This window comes from Myotis yumanensis, unplaced genomic scaffold, assembly GCF_028538775.1.
Source record: "Myotis yumanensis isolate MYYU_CA2020_CCGP unplaced genomic scaffold, mMyoYum1.0.hap1 SCAF_7, whole genome shotgun sequence".
Classification (NCBI taxonomy): Eukaryota; Metazoa; Chordata; class Mammalia; order Chiroptera; family Vespertilionidae; genus Myotis; species Myotis yumanensis.
Window position 1 is genome coordinate 93,274,755 of NW_027223758.1, and position 22,384 is coordinate 93,297,138.

General features: G+C 58.7%; 1 protein-coding gene across 4 annotated transcripts in view; it reads right to left on the reverse strand.

The window, feature by feature from the left end:
* Positions 1-22,384, reverse strand: part of OSBPL1A (oxysterol binding protein like 1A) — a 113,148-nt gene that overhangs the window by 12,178 nt on the left and 78,586 nt on the right. For all 4 annotated transcript variants that reach the window (XM_070421266.1, XM_070421267.1, XM_070421269.1 and 1 more), the window contains 2 exons: positions 22,021-22,177; positions 8,003-8,078 (listed from right to left, as the gene is read on the reverse strand). In XM_070421266.1, coding sequence (XP_070277367.1) covers positions 8,003-8,078; positions 22,021-22,177 — 233 coding nt within the window. The remainder of the gene's footprint in view (positions 1-8,002; positions 8,079-22,020; positions 22,178-22,384) is intronic.

Here is a 22,384-nt window from a genome sequence, read left to right on the forward strand (position 1 = left end):
CCCGAGCGCCCAGAGCGTGGAGCCTGCTGTGCCAGGGCTGCAGGGTAGAGGCGGCCCGGGAGCTCCCGCCCAGGGGGCCTGAGACCCACTCCCCGGTGAGAGTCTGCTTTAGGCCGGAGCTAGGAAACGGGCCGTCAGCGGAGACGTCCCTAGTGGATTCGGGAGGACCCACCACCATCTGTTGTGAACCATTTTCCAAAACAAACGTCAGGCTGTGTTTGAGGGACAACATGGAGATTTTCCACGCACATGGATCTACTGTAGCTGCGGACAGGGACTAGAGGCTCCTGCGCATCCTACAGAACAGGTTCGCTTCTGTCTGCAGAATTATACACTCACAGTCGACGTCCACAAATAACTCGATAACTGGGTAGGGGTTCTCTGACCTGAATTACAGCCTGTTCACTGCAAATGGCCAGCAAGCAGCAGGAGGTCCTTTAAAAAACTCACTAGGTAACAAACTTAATTTGGTATTCTCTGCAATGTTCTGGAATGTTTTCTGGAACATTCTGGTACCTCCCCGACTTTCCACCTACGCTCTTTCCCTTTTCCTGGGGGTCAGGTCTTTCCTGAACCTGCGGACTAGAGACGGTCAGGGGACCTCTGCAAGGCGACCGACCATTTGAGTGACTGTCCCAGCTCTGAGGTTTTCCCCGAAAACATTCCCGTTTTTACCGACCGGCACAATTAAAGACAACACGACCTTCACAGAACTAGACCCGGGGTCCAGGAGGAACCACCACTCGCTCAGTGCCATGAACTGTCCCAGGACCAGGCCTGCGGCAGCTCAGCCTGCCGAGAGCAATGGTGGGGACTGCGCCGCCGGCGGGCGACAGTATGCAGGCTCCTCGGAAAGATAAAACCGGAACCACCACAGGATCCAGCGATCCCAGGGCTGGGTTACAGCCAAAGGAAACAAACGCTATCGCAAGGAACCATCTCTGCCCGCGCTCCTGCTGGCCTGCTGCCTGCGCCGCCTGCTCGCGCCTTCGACTGTACCTGCTGAGAGGCCGTGGTGTCAGCAGGTCCTCTTGCTAAGGAACTACACAGTGACTGACAACATTCCTGGAGGGAGCCATCCCTGCCTCACCCACTGCACCCCCACCTGGGGGAGCACACTGCCAGCCCCCCCCCCCCACCCCCGGCCGCTCCTGTGGGCTCCCAGGGCCACAGAGCTGTTCCCAGCCAGGCACTCAGCACTCAGCACTCAGCACAGCGCTGCGCTCTCCTGCCCGTCCCGGGAGGCAAGCTCCTTGAATTCCAAACCTCCTGTTTAATGATTCACAGCAGCTCCCCTGGCGAGATGGGAAACAAGTAGGTTACAAAGCCACATGCTCCAAACATAGTCTAACTTTATAAACACATTATTTACAGACATGAAAACAAGTACTAGGTCACAGCACCAAGCTCACAGCCGCTGTCTCTAGGAGGTAGCGGAAGAGTCACCGTAACTGTCTTCTTCACGCTTTCCTGTATCCTCCAAGTTCCCTACTGTGAACACCTACTGGCCTTCCACCCAGGGGTCAAACCAGAGATCATTTCAAACCTAACACTTTCCACCTGGAGCAAGGACAGGACGGGGAAGCTAGCCTCGCACCATAGAAACGGGTGCGCACACACACACACACGCACACGCACACACACACACACGCACGTCGATCATAAAGCAGGAAAGAGAAAAGCACAGTGTACGTGGCACAGAAAAAGCAGGTCAATGAAGTGTGCGCAGGCTGCCAGGCCCCAAGTTAAGAGCCCATTGTAAACAGCAGGTGGGAAGGTGGCGCCAGGGCGGGGGGTGGGGCGCCGGTGGTGGGAGCGGACTTTGAGCCCTGCACGGCGGAGAGACTTGTGTGGGCAGATGGTGGTGGTGGCAGAACTGCGTTCATGTAGTTCACGCCATGAGCGCACATGAAAACCAGGCGAGACAGCACACTGCACGTCATATGCAACCACAGTTTCTAGAGGAAAAGGAAAGGGCTCCGAGAGCCAGCACCTCGCTGCCCACTGCTGTGTGCCCAGGAGCGAGCCCCTCACTCCCCAGTGGGGACTTCACTGCCCACCTCACAGGCTTGTAGAGATTAGGTTAGTTCACGTAAAACCACTTGGGATCGTGCCGGGCACACGCTAAGCGAGCGATCAACGCTGGCTACCGTGTCGTCACAGCACACGCAGAGCACGGGGCGTTCTCCACGCTTGGAGGCCAAGCGCCTGCGAAGGAGCCTCTCGCCCGTGGCCTGGGCAGCCGAGCTCTAAAGAAGCCACTGAGCACCTGCAGGCTGGCTGGGTGCCCTCCATCGGAGACCACAGCCCAGGCAGGGGTGCCTGAGCACGCCCCCCCACCCTCTCTCCCCCGCCCGAGGAGCATGGGGCTCTCCGGCTCAGCCCTCTCCTTAGATCTGCATTCCTCTTTGCTGTGCACCATGGCAGGGGAGATTACTTAAAGAAATGTGAAAGGTTTAGTCATTAAAGAAATGAAGACGTTTGCCTAAAAGTTTGATTCTGGATTTTTCCCCTAAAAACATCATGAGGCCATAAAGTGCTCACCGAGGGGGGAGACCCTGTTGGGGTGGCGGGCTGGTCAGATGGGCCTCCTGGCCTAGGGGCCTCCTCCCCACTCCACAGCAGCTGGGGCCTGCCGCCCTCTCGCACATGCATCTCCGGGGAAAGGTCCGCACGAGCAGAACCCAGCAGAGAAGTGTCTACTTGCCCGGGAGGGTCAGCACCAGCTGAGTCAGCAAAGCAACACAGCGCACAGCCCGGCCGCGTGGCTCAGTGGCTGAGCATCGACCTACGAACCAGGTCAGGGTTCGATTCCTGGCCAAGGGCTCAGGCCCGGGTTGTGGGCTCCATCCCCAGTGGGGGGCGTGCAGGAGGCAGCTGATCCATGATGCTCTCTCATCGTTGTGGTTTCTCTCTCTCTCTCCCTCTCCCTTCATCTTTGAAATCAGTAAAAATATATTTTTTTAGAAAGTGTGGTACAAACTCCAGAGACCAACACATGAAGGAGATGGTTTGATCTCATTCAATGAGTAGATTATTTTTTAATCACCTGGAATTCTAAAAGGCTTTTTAAATCCAAATTTGAAATCTAAAATAATGCAAACGCCTTCCTGCTTCCTTTAGTAACTCATGTGTCAGCTACAGGGACCCGGGAAGGTACGCATCTGTGCAAACACCCAGAGGGGTGGGAGGGGACGAGGAGGACCCCAGAGGAAACGCACGCGTCCAGGCGCGGGAAAGAGGCCTCCTCTCGGAGAGCAGCGCGTGCCGCTTACACAGCGACGGGCCTGCGCTCCATCCCTCTATTCCTCTGCGATTATTTCTAAATGACCTTAGTTATTCCAGTTTTAAGATCTACCGTCCTCGGATATTGAGGAGAAGCTCAGTGACACCAACGCCATCCCGTTCCCGCTCGGACGTGCACGGAGACACCGCTGTTGTACGCTGGCGACTGTGTTTGCGAGACGGTGTATTCCACTCACTGGTGTTGTGTGTTCCCAGAGGAAAGGCAGTGATAAGCAGCCTGCAGGCCAGGTTTCAGGGGAAACAGTAGCTGGAATGCTCTTACCTCTGGGAGCTCAGGCAGCGGGGAAATTAAATATTTATGCCGAGCAATTCTACCTGTGACCCAGCTAAGAGCAACGTTTAAATGTACCCACCAGATGCACAGCAACCAGTGATGACACGGAAGGAAGTCTTAATTGCGAATGCTCATCAGCTGATAAACCAAGGAGAGAGAGAGAGAGAGAGAGAGAGAGAGAGAGAGAGAGAGGAAGGGAAGGAGGGAGAGGGAGGGAGGGAGAGAAAGGAGAGAGGGAGGGAGAGCGCTGCTTCATCACCTGAGCACCAACATAAGCAACACAAAGGTAGGCCCCTCTCTGGTGTGACCCCCCCCCACAGGGAGAAAGATTATATGTAAAGCCCAGCGTGGAGATGCCCAAAGGCACAAACGCTGAAGGTCTGGGCTCTAGACAGGAACTCAGCTCAGGCCTTGGGCTGAGTCGCTGCTCGGCAGCCACCACCGGCAGAGAGGGGGCTCCTCGCAGACCTCAGCGGCACGGGCTGCTCCCGTGATGTGCCTCCGGGAGGAGGAAGCTGGGGAGTCCTCCCCCTGACACCCCACCTCCCACGGCTCCCGGGGACGTGAGGTCACTCTCACATCCAAGGGCCTCGAGGACCGAGGTCTCCCAGACTGTGCTCCTCAGCGGCTCCCTCTTCACAGTGTCCGTCACCTCCTCCCTCCGCCCGGGGTCCCTGCTTTCTGGGCACCACTGACTGTCCGAGGCCGGACCCCCGACATCCCGGCCCTCCGCCTTCACACAGGTGACCCCACTGCCCCTCACCCCCAGGCAGCCCGGGTGACCCCACTGTCCCACACCCCCAGGCAGCCCGGGTGACCCCACTGTCCCACACCCCCAGGCAGCCCGGGTGACCCCACTATCCCACACCCCCAGACAGCCCAGGTGACCCCACTGCCCCTCACCCCCAGGCAGCCCGGGTGACCCCACTGTCCCACACCCCCAGACAGCCCAGGTGACCCCACTGTCCCACACCCCCAGGCAGCCCAGGGCAGGGGCAGGTGTGGAAGATGCACCCCAGGAAGGAAGGGCAATGGAGCGGGAAAGGGGGGGCGCCTGTGTGTGACCTCACGCGGGGCCCTGGGTGCAGCCTGTGGCAAACCCAGGGAGGAGCAGACAGGAAAACAGGAGGAAGAGGAGAACAAGGTGTTCCCTTCCTCTCCTTCCCCTGGTATGTTCACCTCGTTGTCATGTTTGTGATTTGATCATATACTAACACACTCGATGCAAAGACGCTTTAGCACTTAAAGTCCTTCGGTCACCGATAGCCATCGGAATGTTAACTTTTCTATGTGCTTTCGTGACAGTACAATGAGGTCATCGATAAACGACCTTCCAAGAAGGAAGGTCAGCGAGGACAACGTTCTGTGGCGAATACAGAGTGGCGATGGCTAGTCAGGCTCCTGAAGACAGACGCTGGCCTTGGACAGTCACTAGACACACTGTCGGCCACTCGTCTGAACCAACTCCTGACACCGCCCCTCACGGGCCCGGAGGAACGGATGGCGGGAGGCGGCCAGCAGCCCGTCCCCAGGGCCAGAGCCATGCAGCCCCGTGGGGGTGTTTGCAGAGGGGCTGCTGCCCACGCAGCCGAGACGGATTCCAGACACGGGGGTCCGTGCGCTCGCAGGCTGTGAGCCGGCTGGATGCACTGGACTCCTGCTCACTCACTCACAGACAGTGTCCTGCTGGGACGCTGGCTCTCACGGACGCGCGGACCAGTGCGGGTCCCGGTCACAGTGCGCTTACCAAGGTTTTGGAAACACTGGCTGAGGCATCGAAATGGATATTAATTTTGTCCTGAAAATGTCACTTCCCAAGAGGCTGGACTGAATCATGAACATCTCGTTTACGGACAAACACAAGGTGTGCCTGACGCGTCTTCACAGACAGACAGGTGAGCGCTGGTCCCACGTCTGGGGTGTTGGAGCGAAGACTGAGCTCTCTGTGAAGACACCCTCCCAGACAGTTTACACGAACGACCCATCCACCCCTCCACGCGCCTCCACGGTGCCAATTATCCCTAACGCGGGGTCTCGCGGGAGAGTGGCCGGTCCCCAGCAGCCAAGTGTAACTGGGTGACCCTCCAGGCAGCAGGCCCAGAAAACACCGTCTGAAGTGCCAGCCCCTGGGACCAGCCCCGGGACCAGCCCTGGGACCAGCCCTGAGACCAGCCCTGGGACCAGCCCCTGGACCAGCCCCTGGGACCAGCCCCTGGACCAGCCCCTGGGACCAGCCCCTGGACCAGCCCCTGGACCAGCCCCTGGACCAGCCCTGGGATCAGCCCTGGGATCAGCCCCCTGAGACCAGCCCTGAGACCAGCCTCCTGGACCAGCCCCTGAGACCAGCCGCCTGGACCAGCCCCTGGACCAGGCCTGGGACCAGCCCCTGGACCAGCCCCCTGGACCAGCCCCTGGGACCAGCCCTGAGACCAACCCCTGGACCAGCCCCTGGACCAGCCCCCTGGACCAGCCCCTGGGACCAGCCGCCTGGACCAGCCCCTGGACCAGCCCTGGGACCAGCCCCTGGGACCAGCCCTGGACCAGCCCTGGACCAGCCCCTGGGACCAGCCCCTGGACCAGCCCCTGGGACCAGCCCTGGGACCAGCCCCTGGACCAGCCCTGGACCAGCCCCTGGACCAGCCCTGGGACCAACCCTGGGACCAGCCCCTGGGACCAGCCCCTGGACCAGCCCTAGAACCAGCCCTGGGACCAGCCCTGAGACCAACCCTGAGACCAGCCCTGAGACCAGCCACTGGACCAGCCCCTGGACCAGCCCTGGGACCAGCCCTGGGACCAGCCCCTGGGACCAGCCCTGAGACCAACTCTGAGACCAGCCCTGAGACCAGCCACCTGGACCAGCCCCTGGACCAGCCCCTGGACCAGCCCCTGGACCAGCCCTGGGACCAGCCCTGGGACCAGCCCCTGGGACCAGCCCTGAGACCAACTCTGAGACCAGCCCCTGGACCAGCCCCTGGACCAGCCCCTGGACCAGCCCCGGGGCCCACATGCAGGACGTGGCAGGGCAGCCCCCGGGCAGAGAGCAGGGGCAGCAGGAAAGGCCGAGGTGGGCGCAGCCCGGGGGGAAGGGGCGCCAGGACACCATGGAGAGGTTTGGAGGACACTTCCCAGCGCAGGGACACACCGAGCATCTAGTCGCACACGGAACTGCACACAGGCCCACGGCTCGGCCCACGCAGGTTTGACATTCTCACCGTTCTCGTGGGTCAAAGGTCACGCGAGAAGCACAGAGAGAACTTGACCCAGAACTGCAGCCCGAGTGACGGGCTGTTCTACAGAAGGACACACCATACCCCCCGGCTGCTGCCGCCCCCCGCGTCGGGCCACCTGCAGGGCCAGCCCGCAAACAGCGAGTTCACACTCGTCCTGCGCAGCGAGCGGAGCTGCTCTGTGCCAGGCGTCCGCCTGCAGTGACGCGCTCCCCGTGGGGTCTGCCCTCTCCAGGAGGGTTCTGGGCAACTGGGGAGTCTACGTGGAGCGTCACCTCCGTCCCTGCTCCCACGGGAAGTCACAGCAGAGCCACAGCGACTGCACAGACCACGCTCCACAGGAAGCCTGCCAGCCTGTGCACTGGGTTCTGGGAGGGTCCATCTCCACGGCTGTGCCCGCCCCCCGTTTCCCCGCCCCCAGGACTCTTCCACAGGAAGCACGGCTCCCTGCCGCCTGCCGGAGGACAGGCCACCCCCTCCCCTCCCCCTCCCCACCCCCTCCCCACCCTTCCTCCTTCCCCTCCCCTCCCCTCCCCCCTCGCACTCACCATCCCCCCACGCACTCACCACCCCTCCCCCCTCCCTCCCCCTCCCCACCCTTCCTCCTCCCCCTCCCCTCCCCCTCCCCCCCACGCACTCACCACCCCCCCTCGCACTCACCACCCCCCCACGCACTCACCACCCCCACCCCTCCCCCCTACCCTTCCTCCTTCCCCTCCCCTCCCCCTCCCCCCTCGCACTCACCACCCCCTCCCCCTCCCCACCCTTCCTCCTTCCCCTCCCCTCCCCCTCCCCACCCTTCCTCCTTCCCCTCCCCTCCCCCCTCCCCCCTCGCACTCACCACCCCCCTCCCCCTCTCCACCCTTCCTCCTTCCCCTCCCCTCCCCTCCCCCCACCCCTCCCCCTCCCCCCTCGCACTCACCACCCCCTCCCCCTCCCCACCCTTCCTCCTCCCTCTCCCCTCCCCCTCCCCACCCTTCCTCCTTCCCCTCCCCTCCCCTCCCCCCACCCCTCCCCCTCCCCCCCTCGCACTCACCACCCCCCTCCCCCTCTCCACCCTTCCTCCTTCCCCTCCCCTCCCCTCCCCCCACCCCTCCCCCTCCCCCCTCGCACTCACCACCCCCCTCCCCCTCTCCACCCTTCCTCCTTCCCCTCCCCTCCCCCCCCACCCCTCCCCCTCCCCCCTCACACTCACCATCCCGATGCACTTCCGCAGGATGCTCCAGATGCTGAAGTCGTTCCTGGAGAACATGGGGGACGGCAAGCTCGTCCTGAAAAGGAAAAGAAACCAAGACTCAGCTGTGATGCTTTGACAGGAAGGAAAGGTGCTGCCCCTCATCTGAGAGCCACAGGCAGCGCGGGTACCGCACAGTGTGGGGGGCAGGGGGGGCAGTGGGAAAGGGGGCGTCTGTGATGCTTGAAAGGGCCGGCGGGGCACGTGGCCCCGCAGGCATCCGGCAGGGAGGATGACGGGCAGCCATGGCCGAGGCAGCGCCTGACCAGATAGGCGCAGGCCCGCGGACGCCCAGAAGGACCCGGGCCGCCCTCCTCGGCCTCCGAGTCACTTTCGGGCCGAGCAGCGGGCGACCCAAGGGCCAGGCGGGGTGGTGGGCGGCCCGCCTCCCGGTGACGCCCACGGCGGCAGGCCTTGCATGGGAGCCGAGTGGCCGGCTTCCCATCCATTAAGGGACCTCCATTTTGTATGGAACCATGTGCTCAGCGAAGGCTCCTTCCCCCTCGGAAGGAGCCTCTGCTAGCCACACCCACCATTTCTCTGGACTAACCAATGGTAATCAAGGGAAGTGCACGCCATCGCTATGACCACATCCTGTGTAATGGGTCACCAGCTCGCACCTGGCCAATCGGCGGGGGGCACAGCCCCCTCTCCCGCCCCTACTCCAACCCTCTATGAAACCCCTGGTTCGAGCAGACTGCTCTCTCTTTGCCACCTGCTGCTGCGTCAGTAAGGAAGGTAGAGGAGCTAAGCCCGGGCTTAAAATAAAAGACTCTTTGCTTTTGCATCGGACTGGCTGGCTCCCTGGTGGCTTCTTGGGAATCTTGAAATCTGGGCATAACAATGCTTTCAACGATAAAGGTAAGTTTTTAAAAAGAACAACAAAGTGGGTCGCAGACGGGGAAGCAGGGGGGTCTGGGCAGAGCCCTGCTCCCTGCCCTCCGACCCCAGGGGTCCCCCCAGACCAGCGCTCCGAGCTTCGAGCTTCCGTTGTGATGCCTGCGTTCTCCGTGGGGTCGGCAGCTCGGGCCACCCCAGGGGGTGCCGTGCCCTCACCATCTCCTGATACTTAAATAAGCGACCGTGTCCAGGTTGTAAATCATAGAACAAACGCCATCACGCAGCCTAGTTTAGTGGTTGTAAGAAATGAAGCAAAGGACAAAACCAAAGTGAAGGTCAGGCCCTGCATCACGTGCCTTCGGGGTTCCCCACAGACGCCACAGTGAGCAACACTTAGCAACTCAGACGCGTGGGACCCTCAGAGTCCCGTCTGCAGAGGGCGGTTCCCAGGCCCTCCGGGAGCCTGGGCGTGGCGGAGGGGAGGGCAGGGGGCTGACTGACTGCAGCTCTGAGCTCAGCGTCCAGAGACCCCAGCCCACGGGGAGCCACCCGCCCTCTCTGCCCACAGGGCAGCACCACGCGGGGAGCCGGGCGCTGGACCAGGCCCTCAAACTCCGGGATAACAGCGCATCCTGTTCCCCGACCTCAGGCCAGGCCAGGGCTGCCGGCCCGGCCGCCATCTGAAATCCACCCCCATCACGAAAACACGCAACAAAAATTATCTCCTAAACGACGACTACAAATGAACCGAATGAATGAGTCACACTTTAAGGTTTTTAATAAAAAACGCGGTAAAGCCTCCGTGTGAAGTTCTCCCAACGGCTTTTCCTCTTTCAGGGACAGGCACTGCTCCCGCGGCAGGTCCGCCCGCTACGCGACCGCTGGGTGTGGCTGCAGACGGCATTTCAGCCACATTTTCCCTGACCCAAGCCCGTCGATCGGTGACGGGCCAGTGCGCCCGGCTCGAGGCCTGCCACTCCCTGCCACTGCCATGCAGTGCGGTTTGAGAGACGCCCAGGACACTTCCATCTCCTCTGTGGGCGTCAGTCAGGAACGTGGGGAGGCCGAGGGGTGTGAGCCCGAACAGGTGTGAAGACTGAACGAGGGGCTGCAACCCCCCGACAAATGCTTGCGGTAAAGGTAATGCTGCTCTTCTGACGGAAGGCAAAAGCGGACGGGAAAGAGAAACAAGAAATAGTATGGAAGCAAGAAAGCAGAAGAGGCCCCGGCTGGTGTGGCTCAGTGGATAGAGCGTCGGCCTGTGGACTGAAGGGTCCCAGGTTCGATTCCCGTCAAGGGCACAGGCCCAGCTTGTGGGCTCGATCCCCAGTGGGTGGTGTACAAGAGGCAGCAGATCCATGATTCTCTCTCATTACTGATGCTTCTCTCTCTCTCTCCCCCTTCCTCTCTGAAATCAATAAAAATATATTTAAAAATAAGTAATAATGAAGTAAAATGTATAAGCCAGTCAGAGAAGGCCAAGTACCACATGATCCCACTCATATGTGGGATCTAATGAACACAATGAACTAACAAGCAAAATAGAGACAGACTCATGGACGAGAGCAGGCAGACAGCTGCCGAGGGGGAGGGAGGGCCGGGAGGTGGGGGAGGGATTGAGCAAATAAAGAGAGAGCTCAAGGGCAGGGACGACAGTGGTGATGCCGGGGAAGGGGTGCGGGAGGTGAGAGGGGTGCAGGGGGACGGGGGGACGATGGTGATGGAGGAGACTTGACGGGTGGAAAGAGAACAACCCCGACGACGTGCTATGGATTGCGAACCTGAAACTTGTATCATTTTGCTAACGGAGTCACCCCATGAGTTCAATAAAAAGGAAAAGAATTTTAACCAAATGCCCTGCCAAAATAAATCAGTAAAGTCCCTGAGACAAAACAGTCCGTAACCTAATCGTCCAGAAAATGCTCAATCTTCCACAGTATTCTTTTAAAGAGGCAGAGAGAATACATGGTTTTAAATTCGGTAACAGATTTAAATTTTTTTAATTATTTAAACGGAGAAGGATCCATTTCCATCTCTTGCCGTCTCTCCTGCGGCGGGAGGCGGCCCTCAGGAGAAACGAGAGGGCAGAGCGGCGGCCACACGCCCGGGGAACGGAGGGTGAGCTCTTCTCCGCCCCGGGATCTCTGAGGGCCTTTCTCCTGCTCTATGCGCCCTTTCTCTCCCAGAGAAACACGCCGTACCAGGGGCCGAGTGCTGCCCTGGCTCCATTTCCAGCCGGACAGATGGCACGGGGCCGTCCCTGGACCACACAATCGCTGGGTTTCAGCCAAAGCCCATCACGGTTGTTCTCCCATGTGACAGGGCTCCGTGCGGCCCCCCAGGCTCCTGGCCCACAGAGCTGGAGACAGACCCCAACTGAGCCCAGCTCATCTGTGAAGCTGCCCCGCCAACGCTTACTCTGAAAAGGACACTGTGCCAGTGCAGGTTTGGGAGGTGCTATGGGGGCGGGCGCTACGTGAGGCTCGTCCTGGGGGGCCCCGAGCCACAGCTCCTCATCCACCTGCGGGACCCCTGCCCCTGCCCCTGCCCCTGCCCCTGCCCCTGCCCCTGCCGCGGCGCTGCCTGGTCAGGCCCGGGCGAGGCCCGGCAGCTTTCCCCACTCGGACCCTGGCCCAGACCTCCAGCTAGGAGCCCAGGGGTCTCATCAGATGGCGGTGGAGACACATGGGGAAAGCAGCTCTTCGTATTCTTCGTTTCAACGTCTCATGACCTGAGAGAAAGTGCCAGAACAGTTCGGTCCAGATAACACTGAAAAATAAATTTATATGTTTTTACTGATTTCAGTGAGGAAGGGAGAGAGAGAAATATCAACGATGAGAATCATGGATCGGCTGCCTCCTGCACGCCCCCCACTGGGGATGGAGCCCACAACCCGGGCCTGTGCCCTGACGGGGAATTGAACCCTGACCTCCTGGTTCAGAGGTCGACGCTCAACCACTGAGCCACGCCGGCCAGGCACATTTTTCATTTAATTGAAATGATGGAAGAGAAAATCCCAAATTTAATTTTCTTGTGCTTCAAACATTCCAATGACGTTATTAAATGGTGTTGAAACGACCTGCGGGCGGTCCTCTCCCAAATCCCTTCTGGATGGCTGACCGCTCTCAGACTCAGAGATGCCGTGTCAGCAAAGGGATTGTGAAGACAACGCCAACGCTCGGGTGTAAGGCAGGCGGACAGGAACCTCACAGTCCTTTTTCCTGCCTCTGCCCGCCCCCACCCCCCACCCGGCTACCGCACACAGGCACGTGCGGCTGTATCTCCCCGAGGTCAGGGACTGTGTCTGTTCTCCTCCGCACCCCGCACCCTGCACAGGGCTCTGCACGCAGCAGGCTCAACACTTCAACATAAACAGTTTCATCTAACGTCCATTTAAGTTTAATTGGGGGGAGGGATGGGAGATACGGATAAGTGGCAAGTATGATATGAAAACACAAATAATCAAATCTTCTGTCTCTAAATCATTTCCTTTTTTTTTCTTTTTTTTAAAAAAATATATTTTATTGATTTTTTACAGAGAGGAAGGGAGAGAGATAGTTAGAAACATCGATGAGAGAGAAACATCGATCAGCTGCCTCCTGCACATCTCCTACTGGGGATGTGCCCGAAACCCAGGTACGTGCCCTTGACCGGAATCGAACCCGGGACCTTTCAGTCCGCAGGCCGACGTTCTATCCACTGAGCCAAACCGGTTTCAGCTCTAAATCATTTCTTTAAAAAACTTCCAAAACCAAATTCCTACACACTTTCAATTGCACTTCACAATTAAAGATTTGCTCATGTTATTACATATTCTGAAGGGATCATAATTTTAAGTAGTAAGATACTCATTTGCATATTTGGGGAGGGAACCTAATTTTAACCTCTGATCAAAAGAATTAACTAAAAATCTAAGATAATAATTTCACAGAGAAGCGGACTTCAGTACTCTGTAGACTCCAGTACTGGAATGGCAAAGTGCACGCGTGTTCACATCACGCTTTGTGCTTGTGTGTGTCCACCTGCAGTTATTAGAGACTTCTCACCTCTCTTCGCAACTTTTAGAAAGAATTCCCTCCCCCAACCCCCAACTTAAATAGCACCCCAATGAACAGCTTGTATTTGAATCTCATCATCTTTCATTTCGACTGCACTACTGCTGTTAAGTAAACACTCAAATTGAACCAGTATTCCAAATTATGAAGCCATTAGAAGTAACTATTAAATTATATTCACAACATTGAAGACTAGAGTTTTAAAACAATGTTGTAAGAAGTTATTGTAGTAATAGAAGTCGCGTTTCGTTTTCACAAATGATGCATAATCTCCCTGGAAACAACCTTTCCACAGATTATCAGGAATACAGTTTGCAAATCTGCACTTTAAGAAGGCTGAACAGGAAGTGACGCCAGAAATCTCACCCCTGATGGGGGGACGTCTCACGTGGCGTGGAGAGCACCTTCCGTTTTGGAAATTCCTCCTCTCTCCCTGCTTCCTCCTGTGAGGACAGGGACACGTGGAGAAGCAGCAGCCCCGCTCACCCTCCACCCACTTCCCGAGAGCCCTCCAGGTCCGTCACAGACTCACAGGTGCACACTCCTCGTGCCGAGTCGGCCGAGCCTCCGCTGTGTGAGTGCTGGCAGAGAACTGCCGTTGGTTTTCTATTCATTAAGGATCTAGGCTGAGTAAACCATCCCACAGGGCATTTATTAGTTAAAACAACTAGAGGCCCAGTGCCTGAAATTTGTGCATGGGAGGGGGGGGGGGTGTCCCTCAGCCCGACCTACACCCTCTCCAATCTGGGACCCCTCGGGGGATGTCCAACTGCCGGTTTAGGGGGATCAGGCCTAAACCGGCAGTCAGACATCCCTCTCACAATCCAGGACCTCTGGCTCCTAAACACTCGCCTGCCTGCCTGCGTGCCTGATTGCCCCTAACCGCTTCTGCCTGCCAGCCTGATCGCCCCCTAACCAATCCCCTGCCAGCCTGATTAACACCTAACTGCTCCCCTGCTGGCCTGATCACCTCCAACTGTCCTCCCCTGCCAGCCTGATCGCCCCCAACTGCCCTCCCCTGCTGGCCTGATCACCTCCAACTGCCCTCCCCTGCCAGCCTGATCACCTCCAACTGTCCTCCCCTGCCGGCCTGATCGCCCCCAACTGCCCTCCCCTGCAGGCCTGATCGCCCCCAACTGCCCTCCCCTACCGGACTGATCGCCCCCAACTGTCCTCCCCTGCCGGCCTGATCGCCCCCAACTGCCCTCCTCCGCCACGACCTGCCTCCCCTGCCACGACCTGCCTCCTCGGTGCTGTGCAGAGCTGTGGGACTCCCAGGCCCCACCCACGGAGCAGCCGAGCAGCCGCCGGGCCTCACCTTCGCTGTGCACGCAGCCATCTTGTGACGACGTGAGGGCGTGACACCACCTAGGCTATTATTAGTACAGATTTTTCCATAACACTAACCTGAAAAAGCTCATTTGCTGACTTTGAGAATTAAATGTCGTGCTATTCTCATGAAAAGAGCCTGAGGAAGCAGCACTGTTGGTGACGGGAGGGGCAGGTGAGGGGCAGCAGCTCAGGGTGGGCACGGACTTCTCAGGACACAAAGAGCCCAAAAGGACAGAGAAACCAATAACTGCTGGTGGTCACTGCGCCAGCCGCTTCCCCTTCCTTCCCGAGGACCGGGGAGTGTCTGCCTCCTCCCATCCAGGGACCGTTTCTAGGAGGTGACTTTCCGGGTCCTTCCGCCTGTCGCACACCACCCTCCAGCGGGTTCCTGACGTGTGTGCGTCTCCCTTCGGGTTCCTTCCCGGCTGCTGAGCGGAGAAGAGCGTTCTCTTCCCAGAAGGACGGCAGCTCCTACGGCTCATCAGACCCGACCACGCTCCTGGCCTCAAGGCAGCTGTCCTTCCGGGCGGGCGAGCCAGGCGACGTCCGTCACACAGGAGGAGCGCCCCCGAGCCGGTCTTCACTATGAGGAACGAGCGTCCGCCCTGAGGAGCCCGTCTCCAGGGAAGACGATGCCTGTCACACCCGCCCCTTCCCTCGGACACCCTGCTGCGTGGCCAGCTGGTGGGTGGGGTCAGAGGGAGAACGTGTCCTGCAGCTGGTTCCATGGACACACCTTGGCCCCGACCTGCTGAACTGCAGGCCTTGCCCGCCTCAGGTCAGGACGAGGGGAAACTCATCCAGCCCCGCGAGTTCACGTCCACGGGAACCTGTCAGCGCCCAGCACTGGGCCACCGCAGAGGGGCTTAGCAATGACACGGGACACGGTGTTCATTCCCTGTAAACTGTTGCATAAAACCCCACACAGAACTGCAGGAATCAAAGGCCGGGACCAGGTGCCTCACACGGCACAATACGGAGCCTTTGTGGAGGTGAGTCTGCGTCTCTGAACATCTGTAAAGGTGGTGGTTTAAGGACAGATTAGAGGCTCTGAGTCAGCGCCCTGCCCTCCTGGCTGAGCGGCCTGGGCCAGCCCCGTCCCGCAGGACGGAGGACGGGGGTAATTCTGACGGTGAGGGCTCCCTGTTCTGAGAGCCAAAGCCACGGAGCGTGTGCTGCCTTTGCACCAACGCACGATGCGGGCATGAGCAGTGGCCTGTGACGCACCATCAACGCTGCGAACAGCACCGTCAGCGACGCAGCCTCGAGGCCAGACAGTGGCCAGCCGCCTGGTGGGCTGTGTGTGGCAGCCCCGCAGGGGAGGGGGACAGAGCACACGCTCAGAGCGTCCTCCTCGGGTCCCAGTGCGACGCCAGCCCGGAGAGCACGCGGGCTGATGCCCTCGGCGCGCACGGCCGCGGGACCTCCCCTACCCTCTCACAGCACATCGAGGCGCTCACACCAAGACGCTGGGGCTCAGGGGACACCCGCCTGTGAGGGGTCCGTGTTGAAGTGTCCACTCACTCCCCACAGAAACCTGTTCTGCTGAGAACCGTGGGCGGCCCCAGCTGTGCCCCTGACGCCCAGATACCACTCCCGTCCTCCTCAGCTCGGCGGCCCTCGTGCCTCTCCCTCCCCCCTGCGGCCTCGCTGCTCAGCTCCATGTCTTGGCATCCGCCTGGCTAGTCATGCATGTGTCCTGCACTTGACATGTGTGTTTCCCGCCCACACAGCCTCACTGCTCAGCTCCATGTCTTGGCATCCGCCTGGCTAGTCATGCATGTGTCCTGCACTTGACATGTGTGTTTCCTGCTCTTTACATGTATGTGTCCTGTGCGTGTGAGATGCAGTGACGTGCTTCCTGGCTGAGGACCAGGATGTGTGGTCCATGGAGTCACTGCCACACCAACAGGAACAGCCTGAAGAATAAACACTCACTGTGGCCCTGCCAGTGTGGCTCAGTGAATAGAGCATCGGCCTGTGGACTGACGGGTCCTGGGTTCGATTCCAGTCAAGGGCTTGTGCCTGGGCTGTGAGCTCGATATCCAGTGTGGGATGTGCAGGAGGCAGCCAATCAATTATTCTCTCTCATCATGGATGCTTCTATCTCTCTCCCCTTCCCTTCCTCTCTGAAACCAATAAAAATATTTAAAAAAAAGAAACAACACTCACTGTGGCCAGCGGAGTCCGCCCCGAGGCCTGAGTCCTCACTATCAGGGCCCGTGTCCGTGTGACTCAGCAGCAGTGGCGGGCGAGGCGTGTTATGTGATAATGTGTTGGGAACAGCTGTGCATGAACGACATTTCTTCTGAAGGTTTTAAAGACACAAGACACGCCTGTGGCGACCTGCTTGGAGGCCTCTGTGCCTCTAAACAGTCACGCCCAGCCGTTTCCCTGGCGCGTCCCTAGCAGGTGCCGTGGCTCCTGACAGAGGACCGTGTCTCCTGAGCCACCGGCAGAGCACACAGCGGGCGGAGCTCCCTGCAGGCGGTTTCGGTTGGCACAGCTCCAGCGGGCGTTTGTCCAGGCGAACCCCACAGGCCTGGGAAGCTGGCGCCGGCCTCTGAGGACTGTGACACGGAGGGCGGAAGGAGAAGGCCGCGGAGGGCCGTCACGCTGGCACAGTCCCCGGCACCGAGACCTGTGTCCGTCCGCCTGGAGCAGATGCCGAGCGCGGACAGACGGTCGCTAGGGCACTCCGAGGAGTGCGAGTGTGGAAAGCAAACGGGAATGGAACTGGAATTCTCCCGGGACTCGGAGCCGAGGGCCCTCCCTCCGCGTGGGGCGCGCGGCTCCCGGGGGACCGAGGCGAGCACAGCCCAGCATCACCTGTTTACACTCTGACGGGCAAGTTCACAGCCGCCCCAGAGGCAGCCAACCTGGTCCTTTCAATACAAAACAGCCACGTTCCCACTGAACAGCATGGAAACCAACCATTGATTCGTTAACTGTGGGGACGGCTTCCTTGCTTCACGTTTACTAAGAGAAACAGGTTAGTCAAAGGCCAGCACTTCCCAGAGGCCAACGCAGACCTCGGGCCCCAAGACAGGCTCCCGTGAGTGAAGAGACAGACAGACAACAGTCCCGGTTGCCCACCTTTGCTTAGGGCTTCTCACTGTTTCCCTAACGCGCCTGACATCTAGTGAGCTACCCTCACTGTGAGCGCATTGCATAGATCATCTCATGTAATTATCATAACAAGCCAATACTGTGCCCATTTTACAGAGGAACAAGTCGAGTTCCAAAGAAGTTACAACTTGTTTGAGCTCTGGAATGTGGTGGAGAGGGGATTCAAACATATACTAGAATAAAGCAAACGGGGGAACCCTATTACCCCAAACTTTAATGGAAATATATGAGCATAAACCCATGAAGCATTTTTCCTTTAAGAAAGGTGGGGGCAGGGGTCCACTTCTCTCCAGGGAAAAGGACTGAGACCAGGGCCGCCAGGAGCACGACACCGTCACTCGGACGGCCGTGTCTACACGCTCCTCCCGAGACCAAGGCTCTGTGGAGCGACAGCGGCTCCGACTCCGGGGCTCAGGCAGGAACCGGACAGAGGCGCGGACACGCCTGTTTGTATCAGAAAGCAAGGCAGCGACCGATGACTTGATTACCATATGCAAATTATTCCTAAAGAAATGACAAGAAGCGGGGTTGTCAGAAGAACCCCAAAGGCTACACGGAGGGCCTCCGTCCATCCGACCGCAGGCGGGACAAGCTGACCACAGACACGGTCCTCACACGCCACACGGAGGGCCTCCGTCCATCCGACCTCGGGCGGGACAAGCTGACCACAGACACGGTCCTCACACGCCACACGGAGGGCGGCAGGAAACAGCCCCTGAACAGGGAGGGAGCTTCTGTACAGATGAGCTCCAGCTGTGACAGGAACGACAGGAGGCCACGCGACCATCTGCAGCCCCTCATGACATCAGCAGTGGCTGCTCAGTCTCTGGGACCAAGGCTGCTGGGCCACCGTGTCCACGGACGGCCAGACGGACAGCGCCTGGACCCAGAGCCATCTCGACGTGAAACGAAGAAGAGCCGGGGGGCAGGTGCCCACACGGCCGGAATGGGCCAGCGTGCGCCTCCAACGTGGTCTGTGCCAAGCCATTCCACCCGAGGTCTGCTGGCGCCATCAGACTCACAGCGTTCACAGACGCTCAGGGTGAGAGCCTACGTGTGTGATGCCATGGGCTGCAACAGGCCATCTCCAGACCGACCGAGTTATTCCCAGGACGGCCGGCTCCGTCCGCAGATAAACAGGGAAGAGGAGAGGACACCGTCTCGGAGGCAGACCGACCACATGCCGAGTGTGGACCTTCTAGATGTTCCCATTAAATGACATTTTAGACCCAACGACCCTGGCACTGAGGGGGCCATCGAGAGGAATCTGAGTACGAGCGAAATCTGTGATGACGATGAAGACGCTACTGCTCAGGTGAGATCGTGGTCCCGTGGTTTTAGAACATGAGCGAGTCCCGTTGGACGCTGCGTGCAGAAGCACAGATGCAACAGTGTGTGGGGTTTGATATAATTGTACGGGGCGGCGGGGGCGGGAGAGTCTGGAAACCAGCAGGGTGCATGATCCTGTTGAAGAGGAACGAGGGCTTTGAAGGGCTCGCTATATTATTCCATTTGCTTGGAAACGTCCACAACCAAGTGTTAAAAATGGGAGTATACGCCTGAACATGTTCTTTATCTGCCTTCCTTCTCTAGGCAAACAACATCGACTCCTTCGCTGCATGTCTCTTGTTCCCGCAGGTGAAGCTTCACAGGTCAGGGGCGCCCCCCCACTGCTCTCACTTCCCACAGAAACCAGGACGAGAACAGATGCGGCGTCGGCAGAGCCAGTGGGTGCTGTCTCCGGCCGCTGTTCACAGAGCACTGGCACCAGAGGGCGTGCGTGTGGGTTTTCCCAGAGCCCCAGCCAGAGAGGTGTTTCAGGGGTCCCGGGCCGGATCAGGGGGGGTCCTGGGCAGGATTGGGGGTCCCAGGGAGGATTGTGGGTCCCAGGCAGGATTATGGGTCCCGGGCAGGTTCAGGGGTCCCAGGGCTAGATTGGGGGTCTCAGGGAGGACTGGGGGTCCCGGGCAGGATCGGGGGGTCCCAGGGCTAGATTGGGGGTCTCAGGCAGGATTGTGGGTCCCGAGCAGGATCAGGGGTCCCGAGCAGGGTCAGGAGCTGGGCCTGGGGCCCTGGAGCCTCAGGCTTGGAAAGAGCACCCTCTTCTACCTGCTTTTTAAACTCGTAGGAGGTGAACCTTTGGGAAGATGTCTGACAGTTCCCGTAATTCCCGGCAGTGAGCTCCCAAGTCAACCTGGTTTTGTGGAAGTCGTCCTCATGAACTTAGATTCCTGCTGCCCTTTGTTTTTTAATCCCCACCCAAGGATATTTTTTATTGTTTTTTTTAGGAGAAAGGGAGAGAGACAGACAGACATTGATGTTTTAGAGAAACATTGATCGACTGCTCCCACACGGCCCCAAACGGGAATCAAACCCACAACCCTTTGGTGTACGGGACGCTCACCCAGCTGACTCCCCCCCCCCCTCCCCCCAGGGCTGTGCTGCTTTCCTTCCTTCCTTCCTTCCTGACTCCAATCCCCAGGGCCCAGCAGCCGCTAGTCCTGAGAAGGCACTGCCATGCGAGCCCTTCTTCGGTGCCCAGCCCCGCTGCCAAGCTGCCGTCCCTCTCCCTGGTCGAGATGCCTCCAAACGTGCTGTCTAGGGAGGCGGGTGTCTCGTGAAATCAGTGTTTCACTTATTTGATCTGAAGTTTGGGCACCGTCTCTGCGACGCCCCGGACAGAGCTGAATCACAGAGACGACAGAGCATCCCTGTCTTGGTCCTGCAGACAAGAGCGTCTGAAGTGTCTCACTAGCCAGCAATCTGGGAGGCACGTTCAACCAGGTTGGAGGGTCTCTTCCACTGGCGTTTGCCGAGACATGTGTTCATCATCAACGGCTGTTTAACAATCTCACTGAAGGCTGTTCTTTCTCTATCAGGATGACCCATGGATTCCTCCTTTAACCCATTAGTACTGTCACTACAGGGAATAACATTTACAGAACCAGAACCCGAATCCGACAGTGCACATCCTGACTCGTGTTCTGTGTCAGCTTCTCTTACACCCGACCCAGGAGCAGAGAACATGACATTGAGCTCTTGACCAAATGGAGCAACTGGGGTCAAGTGCTAACAAGTGAAAGGATTCAGCTCAGAATGAATGGAACGAACTGGTCCCAGAGCAGAGAAGTGACCTGTGGACCAGGCAGGAGGGCGAGAAGCCGTCAACACAAAACCTCACCATGGTTTTCAGTATTAAAAAGACAAAAATATATGACCAGGCGGAAGACAAACTTCACGCTACGTAAAGATGCACCCTGACACCGCAGATGCATGTCATGGCCACTCCGGCCGACCCCCACAGCAACCTGGGCCTGCTTTTCTAAAACACCACCAACGCTGTCATCAATTCAAATGACTCACTATTAGTAACCGCCCATCACAACACAAACTACTTCTGATGCAATTCACGGGCGGGCAGGAGGGATCGGGTGACACCGGAAGCGCCACCTGTCTTCCTCCTCTAAGATGAAACTTGTAAAGTACGTGTGGCATCTGCTGTTTGTCTGGCTAGAGAAGAACTTTACGACAAGAACAAGTAAAATAAAACTCCTGCCGGCTGGTGTGGCTCCGCGGGTTGGCCCAGAACGAAGAGGTCCCCTGTTTGAGTGCAGGCTCGAGGGCCAGCAGGGGGCGATCAGGAGGCAATGATTCTCACAGCATTGCTGTCTCTCTCTCCCTCTCCCTTCCTCTTTGAAATCAATAAAAATAGGCACCACCAGTCACCTGCTTAGAGGCGAGGCCTCCTCCTGAACAGGAGGAAACTGCTTGTATCTAGTTTGTTACCTAAAACTCCCTGATCTTGTCAAAACAAGTACAAAGTGAGGCATTTTGTTAACAAGGGGCAAATCCACGTGAATCAGGAGTGACCCGTGGATTTTTTCCAGGAGAACAATCACTGAGACCAACTGTGCCGGAATCACGGTGCAGGAAACGAGATAAAGTGACACATTCCGCAAATAATAAACCAAAGACTACCTTGTGGAAACTGGCCATTCGTCACCTCTGACCCGAGTGCTTTTAGAGGACAGCCCACATCCCCCGGAACGCGGACGGCTCCTCCATGTGCCCGTGCCCAGTGCTCCGCGGGCACACGCGGCTGAAACCGGAGACTCTGGTGTCCGTCACGTCTCGCTAACGGGGACGGTCTCCTGGACGAAATCGTCCCGGGGATAAAAGGACACGCGTGCTCTGAGGCAGCGTAAATGGACGTGCTCGACCAACCCGGCTCTCAATAAAAGTCTTTGTGAAGATGCAGCTAGATGGAATCAACGGGCAGGCGATACCTCATCCATTCCGAGTAAGACCAACCCGGGGATCGAATGACTGGAAACCAAAATAGCGCCGGTGGCGGTCATAAAAGATGCAGGACTCGCCGGAGCCGGAGCCCGGAGCCCGGAGCCCGCGCCAGGCTCGGCAGGTCCGCACAGCTCTGCGGCCAAAGAAAGATTTACGTTCCCCTGAGCCGGTGCGAAGGCCCGCTCCGGCCCCGGCCGCACGGCGTCTCCTCTACGTGAACACACACTGACCGCACTGTTTCTCTGAGGCCACAGCCCCAGCTCAGCCAGCGCGGCCGGGGAGGAGGCCGGGAGACGCAGATGGAGTGACAGTCAAGGTCCCTACCTGTGCTTCTTGATGCCGTTGGAGAGCGCGTCGCCCCCGCCGCAGTCCTGGCCCTCGGACATCCTGTGTTTTCCTGGGATCGGACGCTGCCCTTCCTCTTCACGGGAGCACGAGGTCACCGCCTCCAGCCGACTCAGGGACCGCTCAGACTCGGAATCTGTGGCAGAGCAGGCTCATGTCAGCGGCTGGAACTGGGCTTCGGTGACAGCCCGAGCGCCTCCCCTGAGGATCCGCGGTGAAACCCAAGCAGCCCTTGTCCTTCGCCACCGCCCGGAACCACCTCCCGGGATCCCAGAGCCTGCGCCCGCACGCCAGAGGGGCTTATACCGACTCGCAGTCACACGGGTTTTATACACCAGGAGAG